Here is a 19,304-nt window from a genome sequence, read left to right as displayed (position 1 = left end):
CAGAAGAGTGCACCCCCCCTCCTTGGCGAAACAAGAGCTGGGTTTCTACTGGCAGGATACCACCCAAAAACCGAGAAGAAGAAAAACGAACCGCGTCCTTTAAGCAGGCGGGCAGCAGAAATGTCCCTGGCCGATCGAAAATCTGGCGTCAGCAAATGGGGAACGGCACTTTCCACCTTGATGTGCTACTTTTCTACTTGCGGAGAGCCAGTTTCCATACGGACACCTCCCCCTCCTAACCGGCTGTGTCTCACTGGCTGGAGAAAAATGGGCAATGCGCAGCAAGTATTGAGTTTTTCCTTCTCCCAGGCCTTCAAGTGCAGCCCCCTGGTAGTTCCCCCCCCCCCACTGCCAGTGCCAAAGCATGATCAGCTATTTTGGGCCTGGCACACAGGCAATTCACACCTCCACCAGCACCTGGTTGTAGAAACAGGAACACCAGCCGTCCTGCTTCCTGCCCTGTCCCCAACTGACCGGCCATCTCGGATCGCAGCTGAGCCATTTTAGGGGCACTTCTGCAAAAGATGGTTCCCCAACGGGGAGGGGGCTTTGGCTACCGGCTCCACCCTTTGAACTCCCGCCTGCAAACTGTGTTCAGGGAGGCAGGAATCTGCACTCTCCCGACGGCTTTGGGCGACCAATTTCTTCTGCCCAGTCGCCTCGGATTTTTTTTTGCAAAAAGCCCCTGTGCGGAGTTGGCAAGGGCCGACTTGCAAAACGACAATCACCACGATAAAAATCCCGAAGAGCGTCTCCTGGGATGCGCTGGGGGCAGGAGGAGAGGAAATTCCAGGGTGAAAGGCTGCTGAAACTGCATTTCTCACTCTCCCAAGGCTTCTTGTCCCCCACAGGGCGGGGTTGTCTTACTGGCATATCCCTGCATGTAGACAACCAGCACGTCCAGGAAAAAGGCTTAGTCTGGGTTGTACCGTCGGCTCATGCCAATGTCAGCTTCCTGCAATGCTCTTCCGCTACACGGGGGAAACACCCTGCAGACAGGGTTTTCGCAAGCCACACATCTGGGGTTGTTTTCGACAAAGGCGGCAGAGACGGACTTTGAATAAAACCCACCGATGCTCAAGATTGCTCTTTTCTGCCCAAGCCAGTGGAGAGCCCAGCCCGCCCCTTAGTCCTGACCCCCAAACCCAGAATTGCCAGCTAACCCGGGGTTGGCACTGATCGCTCTCCAAGCACAGCCTGCCACAAACATCTTGGTTTATAAGCTTCTGGCTGAAGGCGGCCACCGTCCAGCTGGGCATCACAAGCCACACGCCCAGAACACACTCAATTCTACTTCCATCCCAGCTTAGGGCCGATGTGCACGCTCCCCCTGCGAGGCAGGCCGGCTGGCCACGCACTTCCCCAGCCTCCCCGTTCAACACGTTAAAAAAACACTCCAACCTGGAGCACTTCCCTGGCTTGGTTTATATTTCCCCGTCCCACGCCAGGAAAAACAAGCCGGCTGCCGCACGCAACACCCTTCCGTCCAGCTTTTGCACAGGCGGGGAGCAGATTCAGCAAAAAGCACACTCGGGTGTGCCAGGGGAGTGCGGTTCTATCAGCAGGAGATTTAGCAGAGGGGCCACTTGGCATCCCCGTCCTCCCGAGGCCAGAAAAGCAGCTGAGCATTTCCCCTCCGGAGCCAAAGGGAAGGTAGAGAAAGCGAAAGCGAATGAAAACAAAGGCTGCCAGGCCGGTGCTCGGCCGAGGGCAGTGTGTCGGGTGGGTGAGCAAGAGAGGGTGTGCAAGAGACAAGGCCTTCCCTCCCCATCACGTGCAGGCAACAATCCCCATCCAGAAGAGACTCGTCTCTCCACCACCCCTCGGCCAACCCCATTTTTCCCCGAGGCTGCAGATCAGCCGTCCTGAAATCCAGGGTCTTTTGGGGACGGCTACCTGATCCGCGGCTCTCCTCCCCAGGAGAGACCCGCCGAGCGCCCTCTCTTCCCACTTTTGGCTGGCTTTTAACCAGCTCCCCATTTTGGCACGGCTTTTGAACCCCCAATTCTGATTTTCTCATCTTCTCTAGTGCTTTGAGGGGCCCCCTTTATTTTAACCCGCCCTTCTCTTTAGCACACGGCGTGTTGAAGACGCCTTTGCACGTGTGCATTCACCCGCCCTGGGACCAAATTTGGAAATTAAATCCCTCCCTGGGTTGTGGAAAGGGCAGATGGGCGAAGGGGGTTCTAAGCCTAGCTCCCCGAAGGAGGTCTAGCCCTACTCACCTGGGGCAAGTAGGAGCGTTATTCTCAGGCGACCACCCAACCAGGGGAAAATGAACGAATCAAAGCAGACTGGGTTGGGGTCTATCAAAGGGGTAAGAGGTTTGGAAAAGGGGTCTGAAGGGGGAGGGATTGAAAGGGGGGTATTCCAGTGAGGTGTAGCTGCCTGGCACAAGACGCAGGTGCCGAGCTGAAATCAGAAAGTCAAAGCCACGGAAATTTGGAGTCCGAGTTGAAAGCGGGGTGGGTGGTAAAAAAACGGAAGAAAGGAAATGAGAAGCCCACAGGCACACCTGCTTGCCGACCACAGACACGTGTCCCATCCGGTTCAGTGCTGCTGCTCCCATTATTGCTGTTATTGAGCCCAAAAGAGCTGCCTGCATTTCATTTCAAAACCAGTGGTTTCGTACCAGGAGGCTAAAGAGGGCATCTTTTTCTCTTCCCCATAAGCCCCGGCCAGACCTTGAAAGGCCCACACAGGCTTCCCCCTGCAGTGCCCCAGAAATGTTGCTCGGATAGACTGCCTTGGGACGCAGAGGCTCCGCTCAGACGCTGGCAGAAGCCAGGAGAGGGACTAGGAGAGGTAGTGGGGTGGGGGCAGGGAATGCAGATTGGGGAGGGAAAGAAGCTGGGGGCACGGTTCCCATTATCCCCAGCCAGCTACCCCTCCCCCAGCGGCGCACCATGGGCCCCAAACTGGAGGGAGACCAGCGCAACGCAACAGCTTCCGAAGAGGACAGCGGCCAGAGGGCGCGGGGGGGGGGGGATGCTGGGATTCTCCAAAAGCAGAAAATTAAGAAGGGGTGAAATTGCGGGGAGGGGTCCTCCATCAGCAACAGTCAGCTGGGCGGAGAGGGAGGGGCGAGCGGGGGGCGGTCAGGCCGGGTCTCCGCAACCCCCCCGCCCCGCCCCGCTTTGCAAAACAGCCGGAGTTGCAATGCTGCAAGCCGAGCTGGGTCATTGCAATTGCGGGGCAGGGAGGGGGGCACGCAGGGAGGGGCCCGGGCAGCAATGCAAGACCCCCCCACTGTAAAACGGGCAGGGGGGCACGGCAGCCCGCGTCACGCCTGCAGACGTGCACGCCTGCCACCTACCTGTGCAAACTTCAGCCCCAGCCTCCCGCTCCCTCCGGCCACGCCATTGCCCGCTCTGGCCTGGCCCGGCTCCGTGGCTCGCGGGGGGGGGGGCGAGGGCGCCCTCTAGCGGAGCGGAGGACCTTCCCCGCCGCCTGCCCCCCCGCCACTCTCGCGCAGGCTGGCACGTGTGAACGCCTCCGAGCCACCCGGGTTCCGGGCAAAACGCAACAAGCACCCCCACCCGGGCGGCTTCTGAGCGGCGCGGGGGAAGAAAGCGACTTTTTTTCTTATGTTGGAGGTTTTCTGCACCAACCTTCCGGGGGCCTTTGCCCCTCTCTGGGCTGACGCGGGGAAATTAAGCCTCCGCCCGGGGGTGGGGGACCACCCGGAGATCCCACGCGGGAACCCTTCCTACGGCGTGATTTCTTTCGCGAGTGGACTGAACCCCGAAAACTGAAACCAAGGAGCCAATAATTACAGAGTTGGGGGAAATTAAAATAAAACCCAATCAAAGCGCTGGAAAAAGACCTTGGGGTGCAGGGCCTGTTCGATATCTGCAAGTTGCAGCAACCGGGTGTTGAAGGCACTCTGCATATGCTCCATCGTGCTGTGTTAAATCCTTTCCTTTGAAGCAACCGCATAGCTGACCGGTAGGCATTTTTCAGCTCGGAGGGTTTCCCTTCTCCTGGGCCGAGAGATCGCTTTCACACCCTCTTCCCACGGAGACCCTCATTTTTGCTAATTTCACGCTTTTTAAACCTCTTTTGGACCCAAATCCAGGTATAAATCGCAGACGGCGGAGCCATCGCTTGTGTCGGGGCGCCCTCTAGTGGAAAGATGAAGCAGCCAGCATTCTGCGACCTTCAGCATTCCCAAGCTGGGCGTCGGACTACAACTCCATTATCCACAGCCAGCGCGGCCCGTTTAGGAAGCCCAGGGTGATCTGACTCTCTGAAGGGGCTGTTGGCCGCCCTAGCTGGGGATTTGGGGACCTGTAGTCCTCCCCGTTGACCCGGCTGGGGAAGCCAACGATGGCTAAAATATAGAGGGTGAATCAAATTTAGAAGAGGCTTATAATGAAGATGATGATATTTATTAAATTTATATGCCGCCCGACTCGCAACAGCTCTAAGGCCATGTTAGTAAAGCCTGTAGAAGTCCAGCAAGGAGGCAGGTGAAGGTGGGATCCAGGGGAAATTTTGCAGCCGATGTTGGCAAAGGAAGGAATCTCCCTCTTTGTGTTTAGGATTTGAGGAAGCCTATGCATCAAAAAAAGAGTTAATTCAATAACCAAGTTGCAGGACAAACCCATAATAAAGCAGATGTTGGGGGGGGGGTCTTTACATGTCAACTTTGATGGTTGGATGGAGATGGTAGGAGAAGAATCAAGGCCCCTTTAATTTTGGGGAGTTTCCTGCATCTTCCTCTAAACCAGATTCCTAAACTTTCGAATTGTGAGTGTTTGGTTCTTGCTCTGTTTTAAAGGGGAGAGGGCAGGAGGTTAATATTTTTAGCTGGGGAAGCTCCCACCCAGCCCAGTTTCTTGGTTGGGTGGGAAAGGATTCTGGAGATTGATCGCAACGCAGTGGCAAGCCCTCCCCTTAAGCCGTGAAGGGGAGATGTGCTATGAAGAAATGCCTTTTTTTCATCCCCTGGAAAATTGCCTGCTGCAAATGCTGGGAAGGACCTGCAATTTCCACTTCAGCCAGAGCAAAGGATAAAGGAACACCATGCTTGGGAATCCCCTTCTCAAAATCCAGGCCTCCGAACCCCACTTGCTTCTAATCATGCCCCCACCCTCACCAGCACTGATGATGTCACCTAGTTGGGTCATGAAACGTCTGCAGGCCAGCCGCCCAGCTTGGAGACTGTCCCCAGGGTCTGTGAACGGCCTCAGAAATGCTGGAGAGAGATGCCTTCCCAAATACTAGTTTGGGACCAGGACAGACTCCGCCTCCTTTGCATTGCAAAGTAAAGAACCTTAAATCTCTCTGTATTTTAATTTTTTATTTATCTATCCTATTTCTATGCCACCCATCTCACCGAAAATATCACAAAAGCGAGCTTTTCTCCGGTTCGCAAGGGGCAGTCTGCAGACCCAGGTCCGGCCTCAGTGTCAAAGCATCCCAAAGCACCATTTACCTGGCATCTTTAAGCAGGAAGTGATGGGTTTTTCACCCCTTCTCCCAAGGGGTGCAAAACCTGGGTCAGCCCTTGAAGAAGAAGTTGTGGGTCTGCACAACACCCCCCCCCCCTGCACAGCTCACAACACCAAACCAAAGTTGATTAAGTACACAAACTCACAAGTGGTACAAATGTGGCTCCTGACAATCCAACTGGCTGGATTAAGTGTGTGGTGCAAAAGCACACTTGAATTGAGGGGCATTCTTTTCACTGGCCTAAATATCTGGGCGTTTTGCTGGTTGTTGGACGCATCCCAAACCCTCCTTGGAGGACTTTTGGGAAATCTTCCTTACCCCACCAGTAAAGCAGATCCACCTCTTGTCTTTTTCAACGTTAATGGTCATCATGGTGCAGAAACGTTGGGGGCCAGGAGAAAAATCAGATTTGCTTTCCTTTCAAAGGAAAGTCAATTGCATAAAGTCCAATTCAGGGCAGTCACAGATATTTGTTCCTGTCTCCCGTTTTTCTGTCCCAGGAAAGCTAGTTTTTTTTTTTCTTCTAAAGGGGGGGGTGTGCTCAGGTGAGGCACCTTTACTTTACTTTAAATGGAGAAATCCCCCCAAAGCAGAAGTTGTCCGCCTTCTAGGGATGCATCTGGAGCAACTGAGCCCTCATCCAGGCAAATGTGGAACTTAATGGGGAACTAAAATTCACTTCCTTAAAAGTCTTGCGTGAGGATGCTTGAGAAATTCTTCAGCTCGTCGGTCTTCTTGTCCTTTGCAGGCCAAGAGACAGAGAGTTGCTTATTGGATTTTAAAACCTTTTCTCCCAGCTCACTGGCATGACTCAAACCAAACAAACAAACCCACATTTCCAATCATGGCTGGGCTTATCGGTGCTTGTTTAGTAAATACATAATCCTGCCGAAGGGCTAGGCGATAAAAGGCAGAGATAAAATGGTGGGTTTTTCCCCTTCTTTTGGCCTCAGCAGAAGAGACGATGGGCTTGAACACAACAGTGCCGAGCCATTGTGTGTGTGTGTTTGTGTGTGTGTGTGCTGTATGGAGGGGCCTGGTCCACAAACCTCAATCCATTTGCAGTGGCCGCTTCAGCACCATGGAGAGTGCCAGAGTGCCCTCTTTCCCAAATAAGGGGGGGTCAGGAATGAATATTTTTAACCGTTTTTAAAACCATTTTCAATATGATTTTTTATTAAAGATTTTTTTTAAAGAAAAAAGAAGATAAAAACTAATAGAAACTCATATAAAGTAAGGAAAGGAAAAGAAAAAGGAAGAAAGCTAAAAGTGCAAGAAGAGGGGGGGGGAGTCCAAGAAAAATAGAAAAGAAAAAAAGATGCAGAGAAGCAGCTTCTGGTCTTCTTTACCACAGTTATAAGTACAATTATAAATTTTCCTCCTGCCCTACGCTTACAACATAACCTCTTTCTATAATCCAGGGCTTCTCAACCTCGGCAACTGTAAGATGTGTGGACTTCAACTCCCAGAACTCCCCAGCCAGCATGGGCTCCCAGGGCATTCTGGGAGTTGAAGTCCGCACATCTTAAAGTTGCCGAGGTTGAGCAACACTGCTATAATCTATCCTGTCCAATCATCAGGCCCATAAACCCCACATTCATTTTTTTTCCTGTTGTATGCAGAGAGCCCATAAAGGGTTTCCAACCAACAATAAACATTTATATATATTGGTTGTGATGGTGGGAGGCTGTGATGGTGAGTTGGGTTTTAATGGTGCACGCTGCCCGGAGTCACATGCAAGTGAGATGGGCAGCCGTATAAATTCAACGAACGAATGAATATTGTTAATAGGGCTGGGCAAGGCTTCCCATCTGATCTGCAAACCATGTTCTTAAGCTTCAGAGCATGCACATGTCGGGAGCGGGATGGGGGCAGTGCATCCATCCTGGCTCTCCTTGACCTCTCAGCGGCTTTCGATACCATTGACCATGGTATCCTTTTGGGACGGCTCAGGGAGTTGGGGGTGGGCGGCGTAGTTCTGCACTGGTTCACCTCCTTCCCCCAGGGCCGGTCCCAGTCGGTGGTGATGGGGGGGAGAGATCCAGCCCTCGACCCCTCCATTCTGGGGTGCCGCAGGGTTCTGTTCTCTCTCCTCTCTTATTTAACATCTACATGAAACCACTGGGTGAGATCATCCGTCACCACGGGGTGAGGTATCATCAGTATGCCAATGATACCCAATTATACATCTCCCTCCCGGGTGAGGTAAGTGATGCAGTGACTGCCCTTTCTCGGTGCCTGGGGGCTGTGGGGGCCTGGATGGGGAACAACAGGCTTCGGCTGAACCCTGGTAAGACGGAGTAGCTGTGGGTTGATGGGGCTTCATCTTCCGGGAAACTGTCATCTTTAGTTCTGGATGGGGTGGCACCGCCCCAGACAGACTCAGTCTCAGCATAATCTGGGGGTTCTTTCTTCTCCCTGAAGAAAAAGGGAACAGAGCCTTTAAGGCCATTCTATGTGCCCCATGATCCTCCCCACCAATTAAATTTTGCAAAACACGACAGTGCAACCATCTTTGAACCATCAGATTCTTTATTATGGCCCCCCAGGACTGAGCCCAGAAGCCCTGAGGAGCAATCCAGTGTTAAGGCAGGAGAAGGAGAAGATCGTGCGACATCTTGGTTTCCCACTGCAGGCTCAGTGGCCACTGAGGACGTTATTATAGCTCTCATTTAACATGCTGAGGAGGGCAGTTAAATATTCATTAAAGGGCAGTACACCATCCCAGTCCTGGTCCAGATGCTCAAGAATCTGGTTGACAGAATTTGTGCTACTGTTGTTCTGCAAATCCAAAGCAAAACATGGTTTTAACCGTTTTTGCAATACGACAGGCCTGGAAAACCAGCTCTTTTGAGGAGAATAGCTGGGACGTCGTTGGAAGGCTGTGGGAGGGAAGACCAAGGGGACATTCAGGTCAAACTCTTTGGAAATGTGGGCAGGTGTGCTCAACAGGAATCAAAGGGAAGTCCTTTGCATCCTCAAGGAGGGATCCCATATGGACCTTTGGCTTTGGAGGGCAACCATCCAAGATGGGAGCCAGCCAACTGCACTCAGACACCCCACAAAGCTTCCTAAGCATTCCGAAATTTCATCTCCTCAAAATTTAAATGACCAGAATCCATCAGATTGCCTGATCCAGTCAGCCGATCAGATTTGGCCGTTTCCCACGATCTGGTTCCCGTGACATTTGAAACCAGCAACTGGGACCACCGCACCATTCTGCTTTTCTTTCTGTGTGGGCTTTTTGTTTCTTTTTTTCTTTCGTCATAGCTCAAATTTAGTCGCCACCCATCTCGCTCAAAGATTTATACCCCTTTTGCACCATTTTGCCTCTGATTCTGGGAGCTATCCAATGAATCCACCCAGAGGTCCCAGTTGCAGTATTCTCGAGTGCCACTAGAGGCCCCCACACCACCGTTTGGAAGACCTGAAGGTCTTTGGTGATGCCCTCAGCGTCTTGCTAAGTTCTCCGTGACCTTCACGCTTATAAATGGTGGAGCCCCATTTCTGCCCTTTCCCTTTTCTCTCCCTGCACTGCTCTGGTTGCAAAGAATCAAAGGAAAAATGGTGGTGGTTTGTTTTCACCTGCGGGGTGTTTGGAAGCTCTTCTCTTATCAACCTGGACAGATCACCCTTAGACAGCTTGTCACGGGGTTCCTTTTCCCCAGCATATTTGTGAAAGGTCTTGATGATACCATCAAAGGATTTTTCCAGTTGAGTCTTTGCTTCCATCGTGCTTTGCTTCTGATCTAGAAAGAGGAAGTCATAATCCTGCCCTGCTGATGTATTATTATTACATAGCCTTAGGGTAAGCCTTCAAAAAAGGAGATTTGTTTCCCCCTTTGGAACCCACGTCCTTGGCCTTCTGCCCCGTGGATGCGATCTTTGGTGAAGGACGATGTCTTGGAGGTGGGGAATTGAAGAGGCCCCCAAGTCAAGGTCCAGGATCTTCAGGAAGCGCTAAGGAGGAAGCTGTCACCGTAGACAGGGCATCAAGCCTTCATCTGGAAGGGTTGGACCATAGCACCCAGGATGCCCACCAGTAGAGGTAATGACAAAGTGGGGGCAGTTTTAACTGAAGACCTCTGGAGGGTGCTGGGGTGGCCGTTCCCAAGAATGACCACATCCTCTCTGTTGGGATCTCCTGCAGCAGGGGTGGGCAACTCACGGCCTCCAGGCCATACCTGCCCCTCAATCTTATTTCACAGGTGGCTGTACACAGCACTACCCTCTCCTGGCTATTCCCCTCCCCACCCCAGGCATGCTGGCAAAACCAGGTCTTTAGTTTTTTATGGAAGTCCAGGAGAGAGGGGGCTTGTCTCATCTCCGGGGGTGGGGGGGCAGTGTGTTCCACAGGGCAGGGGCCTTGGCAGAGAAGGCCGCTTCCTGGACCTTGCCAGACAGAATTCTCTTGCAGACGGGGGTCCGCAACATGCCCTTTCTGCATGATCGGGTGGGACAGCTTGATGTGATGGGGATGAGATGGTCCCTCCTGGTCCCGTACCATGTAGGGCTTTAAAGGTGATAACCAACACCTTGAATTGGACCCAGAAGCAAACTGGCACCCAATGCAGCTCGCAGAGCAAAGGAGTGACGTGTGCTGATCTTGAAGCACCCAAAATCGCCCGTGCAGCTGCATTCTGGACCAGCTGTAGCTTCTGGACACTCTTCAAGGGTAGCCCCATGTAGAGTGCATTACAGTAGTCTATATGGGAGATGACCAGGGCATGAGTGACCGTTCGAAGGGCCTCTCGGTCCAGGAAAGGGCGTAACTGGCGCACAACACGGAGTTGAGCAAAGGCCCTCCTGGCCACGACTGCCACCTGCTCTTCAAGCAGGAGTCATGGATGGATTAACTGGAGGTTCACTAAAATCTCTTTTTATTTTTTCAGCTCCCCAGCGTGGGAGAGATTACATTCCCTGGTGGTCCCCCATCCAAGATGAACCAGGTCTGAACCCAACTAGCTTTTTCACAGTGTCAGGATTGGATAAAGGCTGCTGCGTATTTCTAGAAAAAGCCCCTTATGGGAATGGTTGATTTGTGGAAGCAACGTAGACGCCCCAAATCCCAAAGGGTTGAGCCTGATCACTTTGGAGATCTTTCCTACAAAATTAGTGCAACCCTCTGGTAAAACAGCAGTCACTTGGGAACAGCAGCAAACAAATAAAAATAAAGAATAAAAATGGGAAAGCCATTCTCCATCCATTATAACCAGGATGGTCAGAGAGAACTTGAAAGATGTTGAGGGCAGCTATCATTCTGAGGTGGACCTTTTTTTTGGAGAAGACTTTAAGGACCACCTAACTGCTAGTGTGGAAAGCTCCAGTGGTTAGCGAAATAGCACAGATGAGCACTGAAGTCGGTCGCTGTCATTAAGCAAAGGAAGGCTGAAGCCCCTTCCAGACCCATCTCTGCGTTTTTCTCGCCGGCAACCTTAATTTTTGCATTTAGCTTCTATTTCGCTGTCTCTGGCCAGCCCAGAAAAAAATGGGTTCATGGAAGAGATGGGTCTTCCCTGAACTGCGGGCGTGACAGGCTCTACGTACAACTTTCCCCGGCTGCCTTGAACTACATGCCCCGTCATCCCAAGGCCAGGCTCGGAGGACTCAAAACACTCTAAGGGTTCTCAGGTTCTGCAAAATCAGTGGGTTGGCCGTGTTCACACAATACCCGTAACCCAGCTCCTGCGTTAGCCCTGTCTTTTGCACAAGCTACAGAATCCTAAATGAAACACACAGCTGAGTGTGCTCAAGGCATCAAGCTGCGAATGTTAAAAAAATTAATGCTTTAAATATTTCCCGTAAATGGAAACGCTTCTTGAGGGGGAGGTCCGCGCTGCAACCGGCAGTCTGCTGACCGAGGCATAAAAAGGCAATAAATAAATAAGTTTGTAGGCTCTCTGTCTCGGGAGCTTTTTAAAAAGGGGCTGAGGATGGTTAAACAGGTTGCCCTGAATTTTGTAGAGGGTTGGGCTAGATGACCTCCGGGGATACCTTCCACCCCCACCATTCTATGACCACCAACAGACAAAATAAGCCAATCTGAGAGGAGAAGCTAACCAAGGTTAAAATTAATCCAAACTAATAACCCAAAGTGCCATCTAGGTTTGTAGCAGGGTTGGTTGAGTGGGCCCAGAAGAACTTTCTTTAGAGCGGGGAGGGGGGTAAAAAAACCCAGCAACCCTAAATTGTGTTTTATGCTTTCTGCTGCCCTCTTGTGGCTGAATAGAAGCACACAAGCTAATCTGCAAATAAGTAAAGTACAGGTAGTCCTTGCTTCACAACCATTCGTTTAGTCATGGTTCGGACTTACGACGGTGCTGGAAAAACCGACTTGCGACCGGTCCTCACACTTATGACTGTTGCAGCATCCTCATGGTCACGTGATCACGATTTGGGCGCTTGGCAACCGGTTCGCATTTATGACCGTCGCAGTGTCCCGTGCTCACGTGATCGCCATTTTCGACCTTCCCCACAGGCTTCTGGTGAGCAAAATAATTGGGGAACCGTGTGATTCGCTTAACACCTGCCACAGAAAAGGTCAAAAAATCAGGGCGGATTTTTTGAATGACCTCTTCCCTTAGCAACCGAAATTCCGGTCCCAATTGTGGTCGTTAAGCGAGGACTACCTGTAAAGTACAGTACAGTAAACTGGGCTGGGGGTGGGGGGTGGAGGGAAGAAAGAAAGGTGTTTCTGTATTAAATTTAAATAAATAGATATAGGGAATCTGAATGTTTTACTGGGTCTCGGGTTTTAACAGCACCCCGTTTTTTGGTTTTTTTAAATAAAAAAACCCAGTTTATCTCTAGTTGCAGGCCAAACCAACAAAGTTCAAACACATAATCTCCGGCTCTGACCCTGTGAAGACCCTTTCAGGATTAATTTGTTGCTGTGGTGGGGGTTATCTCTTCGTTTGTTTTGTCATCGTGGCATTTATTATGGACCAGCCTGCTGTGCGAACGTGACCGCTCTGCCGTGACCTCACGGATTTCAGGCGCAGCGTGTTTCGGGCTGCCACCAGCCCGTGGGCATGCAACAGTTGCTCTGTGAAGAAACCCTGCCCGGTCCTTCCCCTTTTTTGCAAAACCTTGTGCAACTCCAGGGATGCAGCACAAGTCATGCTTTAATTGCCGCAACGGGCGGGGGGTATTGCCCAAGGGGATCTCTTGGGCAATTTGCCTTTGGGAAGAGAAATCTGCCCTATTTTTCGTAGCCACGCATTTGATTGCGATGCGTTTGACTTCGGCCCTCACTCTAGGGAAGATTTCGACATATCCTTGCTCAGAGAGTCTTCATTCTCCTTCGTTTTGACGGGTGACACTCTTCACCGCCGGTCTTTTCGGCTGGAGCGGTAAAACACCACGTCGTTCGGCAAGAAGTGACCTGCAACGGTAGGTGGAAACTCAGCCACTTCCTTGCTATCCTGGCTTGTTGTATTATGCGAGCGGGAGAGGTTGAGTTGTGAGGTTGCTCCTGCTTGCATTACAAAAGCAGCTTCCTGCCTGCCTTGGGGGACACGGCTCATGGGTGAAAACAGCCAGCAACAGAGCTGCTAATCTGAGTTACTGTCCTGAGTAAGGATGGCGAGCAGGGGGCTCCCACCCAGACTGTCAAGCGCACGCGTAGCACTGAGGAATTGTTCAGCCATTCCAAGAGACACAGATCGGGACCGCCTTAACCCTTGGGGGTTATATGTCTGGGTTTTCCCACGCTTCTTCAGTTTGTTAGGATTCCTGTTAAGTACTAGCAATAAATACTAGAGACCAGTTCCTTGTCTCAGCGTGTTTCCTGGCTGTTAGGACAGTTACAGTGGTGGGCAGCCAGGATCACCTCAGCACAGTTCCGCTCCATGAGATGTCTGCTCAGATTTAAAGATCTCCAGGGGGAGACAGTGAGGAGGAGTGACGTCCCGATTTAATAAGAAGTGCCTCCTAACCTTCAACCCGTATCTTCCCTCTGATAGCTTTCTCAGCTTTTTGGTTGCCCCTCCTAGAACATTTTCCTGGTCTACAACCTCTCCTTTGAGAGGTGAAGGCCCACAACTGTATGTGAGGATAGGCAAAAATGGGCCCAGGTCACCTGATGCCTGTAGACATTTCTCAGTGGTCCTCTTGGACCTATCAACCTTCATTGACCTGGATGGTTGGAAATTTTATTTATTTATCATTCAAATTTAATTACCGCCCATCGCCCCCAACAGAGGTTCAAGTTCAGCTGTCTGGGGAAGCTGAGATATACCCATCCAGATATACACACCTTCATTGGCACCGGAACACCATCTTGCTGGGCACTCCTTGAGCGAAGGTCCTCCACATCCTTGTTGCCACCAACTGGCAAAGCTTGCTTCTCCCCAACCATTCGCTTAATGACCTCTTCCCTTAGCAACCGAAATTCCGGTCCCAGTTGTGGTCATTAAGCGAGGACTACCCGTAAAGTAAAGTACAGTAAACTGGGGTGGGGGTGGGGGTTGGAGGGAAGGAGGAAAGGTGCTTCTGTATTAAATTTAAATAAATAAATATAGGGAATCTGAATGCTTTACTGGGGCTCAGGTTTTAACAGCACCCCGTTTTTTGTTTTTTGTTTAAAAAAAAATCAGTTTATCTCTAGTCGCAGGCCAAACCAACGAAGTTAAAACACGTAATCTCCGGCTCTGACCCTGTGAAGACCCTTTCAGGATTAATTTATTGCTGTGGTGGGGGCTACATTTGCTACGTTTTACTGGGCGGGCCATCTGGAGGCAGGATCTTGAAGAGGAACTTAATGTCCAGACAGATAATCGTGATGATGTGATCCTTCAGTTTATTTGGTTTCAGTTCACGAGGTTGCAGATTTTGAGAGGCAGCAGAGAAAGCTGGACAAGGAACTTTGTCCCACTATTAGTGTTAAATAAGTCTTTGTCAAACAAGGTGGTGTCATGTGTAGAAGATAAGCAGGGATGTTGTTTTTCTGGTCAGACAGCCTAAAATCTATTGCTAGACTTGACTGGTTTTGATCCCCAAACATCTTGTTTTTTCCAGAACACCTCAAGGCTACCAGCAGCAGGAGAAGATGGCCAAATTGCAGATCTTTTTCTTGATGTTATGCTCTCTCTCACAAGGTAAGCCCCAAAGCTTGTTCAGATACTGAGAGGGGCATGTGGTACAGTCCTCCATATAATGGCGTTCCCCAGCCACATCTGAGGAGGAAGTTCTGGGCATCATCTAGCTACCATGTACAATGATCATGGCGTGTGGGCCCCACACATCTGTGGCCAGTACTCCTGGAATCCTCCAAGCCAAAGAGCTAAATCCGGTCAAAAATCAGTCAGTTTCCAAACCATCTTGGATCCTGAATTGATAGGAATGGACTTTCTAGCTAAGCAAGGGAGAAAAACCAGGTTGAATTTCAGAGGAACATGGGCCAAGCCTAGCCAAGCCAAGCCAAACCAAACTGTGGGATGGGGTGGTAGAAGGGAGGCAGCTACCCCACTGAAGACTCAAGGGTATAAAGACACGTTCCTGGCATCAGAGACAATGGTCAAGAATGGGGATAACCCCTGGAGCTCGGAGCTTTATAAGGCCTGGAGAGCCCCAGTTGGCCCAAACAGGTCAACCGATGGAACGTCAACACTGGATGGTAGAGCAGTCTAGAGGGTGCCCTTGAAGCATTGAATTGGGGTCCTCTTGGCCCCTGCACGACCTCTCTTCTTTCATTTCCCCAGCCACAGGCTGCTTCCAACTCATCACCCCCTCGAAATGGGGAGCCAGGCCAGCCAATTGCTCCCAACCTTTGGGGAACGTCCCGCCCGAATACGTCGTCATCATCCACACGGCTGGCAACCCCTGTAGGACTCATGCCGACTGCCACAACGAGGTCAAGAGCATCCAAAACTTCCATATGAACCTCAAAGGGTGGTGTGATATTGCCTACAGGTGTGGCGCATGAGAATGGTTTGACTTCTTCCCTTAGCCCTCTTGATTAACTGCCTTCAATGCAGAAGTTGTCTTGAGCTGAGGAAACACCCAGTGACTGCATGGACGTGCACACCCATGTTATTGTTGTTATTCTTTTGAGCAATGAGACAGGAAGTGCTTGCCACTGATTTCTTCCTGGAACTCTTGCTCAACTTCCCAGTCTAGCCTACCCATCTGATATTTTCTGGTGGTCTCCCATCTACATGTGAAGCACGTCTGATCTTGCTTAATGTTTTGTGATTGGCCATTCTAGCTGGATGGAAAAGGCACATCTAGGCCTAAATGGCTTGCAAAATGTGATTGAAAACAGCCCCTTCCTTCCCTCCACCCTCCCTCCCTCCCTCCCTCCCTCCCATCCATCTTCCTTCCTTCCTTCCTCCCTCCCTCCCTCCCTCCCTCCCTCCCTCCCTCCCTCCCTCCTTCCTTCCTTCCTTCCTTCCCATCCTTCTCCCTCCCTCCCTCCCTCCCTCCCTCCCTCCTTCCTTCCTTCCTTCCTTCCTTCCTTCCTTCCTTCCTTCCTTCCTTCCTCCCTCCCTCCCTCCCTCCCTCCTTCCTTCCTTCCTTCCTTCCTTCCTTCCTTCCTTCCCATCCTTCTCCCTCCCTCCCTCCCTCCCTCCCTCCTTCCTTCCTTCCTTCCTTCCTCCCTCCCTCCCTCCCTCCCTCCCTCCCTCCTTCCTTCCTTCCTTCCTTCCTTCCCATCCTTCTCCCTCCCTCCCTCCCTCCCTCCCTCCCATCCATCTTCCTTCCTTCCTCCCTCCCTCCCTCCCTCCCTCCCTCCTTCCTTCCTTCCTTCCTTCCTTCCCATCCTTCTCCCTCCCTCCCTCCCTCCCTCCCTCCCTCCCTCCTTCCTTCCTTCCTTCCTTCCTTCCCATCCTTCTCCCTCCCTCCCTCCCTCCCTCCCTCCCTCCCTCCCTCCCTCCTTCCTTCCTTCCTTCCTTCCTTCCCATCCTTCTCCCTCCCTCCCTCCCTCCCTCCCTCCCTCCCTCCTCCCTCCCTCCCTCCCTCCCTCCCTCCTTCCTTCCTTCCTTCCTTCCTTCCTTCCTTCCTTCCTTCCTTCCTTCCTTCCTTCCTTCCTTCCTTCCTTCCTTCCAGTTTCCTGATTGGTGAAGATGGATATGTGTATGAAGGACGAGGTTGGCGCAACGTAGGATCTCATACCTATGGCTACAATGACCTCTCCTTGGGAATTGCTTTCATTGGCACTTTTGTGGGTAAGTTTTTCCACAACTTCAGAAAAATCCTTAGTTAGTAAGCATAAGGTATACCCAGAACCTCCATTTTTATGGGCAGGTGATCACTAGAACGCCATGTGAAGCTTCAAATAATAGTATGGGGAGGCGGAAGAAAGGATCACGCTGGCTAAGAAAGGTGCCCTTGGACTGGGGAGGCATGTTTATCTCAGCTGCCAAGCTCAGTGGGTAATCTTGGATCAGGGGTTTTCTCTCTCTTGCAGTCCTGCCTCCCTCACAGGGTTGTTGGGAGGGTTTTGGTGCTTTATTTGCTGGGGACATTTCTATCCTGCCTTCCTGGCTCAAACAGGCACTCTGGAGGGGAACAGAATACAGAACCAAGTGAATCCAAACCACCATGAAAAGCAAAACCGACATACAATTGAAATCGAAGCTAAACCACGATTGCCATAATATTCTGGCCTTGGATTATTTTTTTCCCAAGGGCCAGACAGATCTGCCATCTCAATTTGAGAAGAACTTCATGATTCTATGCAAGTTCTCTTTCCATCATGGGGGAAACAGGGTGGTGGCTAGCTTTGTTTGTGGCTGAGCGTGCAAGCCACAGTTAGTTTGTGGTCAGCTGAGTTTCAGCTCATGCGATAGATGGCCTGATGAGCTGAACACCACATTTGGTGAGTTGCCCTCTGTCTCGTCCTGCTGGCATCACCTTTCTCCCCTCCCTGAAGGACCAGGAAGCTCTGGAGAAGTTGAGCAATCCCCATGGGTCCTAACACTCAAGATGCTAAACCAGAACACCAGAAAGTCACAATTTCAGCAGAGTTTCTGCAGCACCCCACCCTTGGCGCAAGTGCTCTGCGTGGGAGGGCTCATTAAATGGTGGATGGGCAGGTCTCTTCCAGGGCACCTTGTGGGTATAATATTCATTAGAGAAGTCAAAACATCATTTGGTAATATATTCCAAGGGCTGGTAGGCAGGTTGTTGCCGTGACTAGCCACAGAACGCTCTCCTGCAGCGTGGACGCTTGAAAACCAGAACATTTTCCAACCTGAGTCAAGCAAAGCCAGATCACCTGGATTGACCTGGGGCAGGAATGCATTTATCCAACCAATAATATTACTGTTTTTCAAATGTACACGTCCTTGGCTTCCCCAGCTTGTAAATTATAGGTAAATCCATTTCTGGGTTGCCTCTATTTCTGCAAAATCTGGATACCCTGGCTGGGCGAGCTGCTGTACATAACAGGGAGCAAATCCCACCCTCCCTCGCACTGACGAAATCACCTAGTTGGGTCGTGAAACGTCTGCAAGAAACCACCAATCTCAGGGAGCACCAAGGACTCCTGAGCTACAGAGATTCTCTTTTACTGAAATCTGGATAAACACAAAAAAGAACGTGTTTGCGTCCCACTTGCATCCAGTGGGTCTGTATTAAACCAGCATCCGGAGGTCGTTCCCCTTCCCTAGAGCTGGATGGTATTTTCTGTGACTCCCTAAGCAAAGTTGGACTGTTCTTTTTCTTTTCCAGAGAGGTCTCCTGAAGCCGTCGCTTGGAAAGCGCTGAAATGTTTCCTTGATTTCTCGGTGAAGATTGGCTACCTGGCGCCAAACTATATATTATTGGCCCACAGCGACGTCAGTGACCTTGTGTCGCCCGGAGAGTTTGTCCGTGCGGAAATTTCCAAGTGGCCAAACTACAAGCATTCCCTCTATGTTTTGGATCGCGGTGGTCAATAAACCTCACCGAGAAAGAAAATAAACTGATTTTCCCTCTTGGCACGCCGGTGAAAGGCGATGTGTTGAGCTGCGGAAAGGTTGTCTTCAGCCAAGGGCCCCATTTTCCGGGACACTCCATTTCAACCTCTTTTTCAGACCTGTCCCCTTCCCCAAAATATTCCATTTCTGTGGCCCCAAGCCTGTCCGATCCTCAGTGAATGATTTTGGGGTTTTTAACTCACGTTCTGCTAGGCCGAGCGTGTCCGATGCCTCTTGTACCTGTTAGGATGAAAATCCCACACCTTTTCTTTCCTGTGCTTCAAATCAAATCAAGTTTGTTACAGCTCAAAGGCCAGATACAATCTGTTCTTTCTTAGGGTTTCTCTGAAATAAGGTCTCACTCTTTCTGGCTGGGTAGGGCACGTGGCGCAAAAAGAATCATGTTGTTGATGTGATTATAAAGACGACCCAGCAAAACGGGATGAGAATCTGAATTGTAAATAAAGAAATGTTTGGAGATCTGCAGCTGGCCCTTTTTTTGTATGGGATAAAGACCTTTCTTTAAGAGTGGAACAGATGGGAAGAGGCAAGATCTGTGCAGAAAAAGGCCATGCCAATTCCATAGAAAGTGTTTCTCAGCCTGGGCAACTTTAAGATGTGTGGACTTCAATTCCCAGAATTCCCAAGACAGGGTTTCTCCACCTGGGCAACTTTAAGATGTGTGGACTTCAATTCCCAGAAAGCTGCTCAAAGAGAAACCTCATGCGCTGGCTGAATTTTTCTCCACTGCAGTCTGGCTCATCTTGCCTGTTCCAGACTAGGGAAGGGTGTGTCACTCGCTGAACGGCTTCGTTAAAGCCACCCTTTCATCCCGCATTTGCACGGGTGAAAATTCAGGGCAAGGAAATGTAAACAGGGTCGGACGATTGGGACGCCTCTTGCGTCAAAGGGGAACAGCTGCATGGGGTGCGGAGAACTGAAGCCAGG

At 50.9% G+C, this 19,304-nt stretch overlaps 1 protein-coding gene across 1 annotated transcript; it reads left to right on the top strand.

Annotated features, from left to right (window-relative positions):
- Positions 1–12,691: 12,691 nt before the first annotated feature.
- LOC134506665 (peptidoglycan recognition protein 3-like) lies at positions 12,692–18,790 on the top strand. Its single transcript, XM_063316938.1, has 5 exons — positions 12,692–12,849; positions 14,476–14,555; positions 15,159–15,369; positions 16,504–16,622; positions 18,130–18,790. Exons 2-5 carry the CDS (start codon positions 14,507–14,509, stop codon positions 18,336–18,338), a joined length of 588 nt encoding a protein of 195 aa, XP_063173008.1. The 5' UTR covers positions 12,692–12,849; positions 14,476–14,506; the 3' UTR covers positions 18,339–18,790.
- The last annotated feature ends 514 nt before the right edge of the window (positions 18,791–19,304 follow it).

The sequence above is a fragment of the Candoia aspera genome, chromosome 17 (assembly GCF_035149785.1).
Source record: "Candoia aspera isolate rCanAsp1 chromosome 17, rCanAsp1.hap2, whole genome shotgun sequence".
NCBI classification, from domain to species: domain Eukaryota; kingdom Metazoa; phylum Chordata; class Lepidosauria; order Squamata; family Boidae; genus Candoia; species Candoia aspera.
The sequence above is the reverse complement of the archived record's forward strand: the minus strand, read 5'-3'. Positions and strand labels throughout refer to the sequence as shown.

What these genes read in the sequence shown, in the direction of transcription:
- LOC134506665 (XM_063316938.1), top strand. Translation starts at nt 14,507, where the DNA reads ATGGCCAAATTGCAGATCTTTTTCTTGATGTTATGCTCTCTCTCACAA. An exon ending in GTTATGCTCTCTCTCACAAG is followed by an intron (nt 14,556 to 15,158) that starts GTAAGCCCCAAA and finishes TCATTTCCCCAG; the next exon opens with CCACAGGCTGCTTCCAACTC. An exon ending in TTTCATTGGCACTTTTGTGG is followed by an intron (nt 16,623 to 18,129) that starts GTAAGTTTTTCC and finishes TTTCTTTTCCAG; the next exon opens with AGAGGTCTCCTGAAGCCGTC.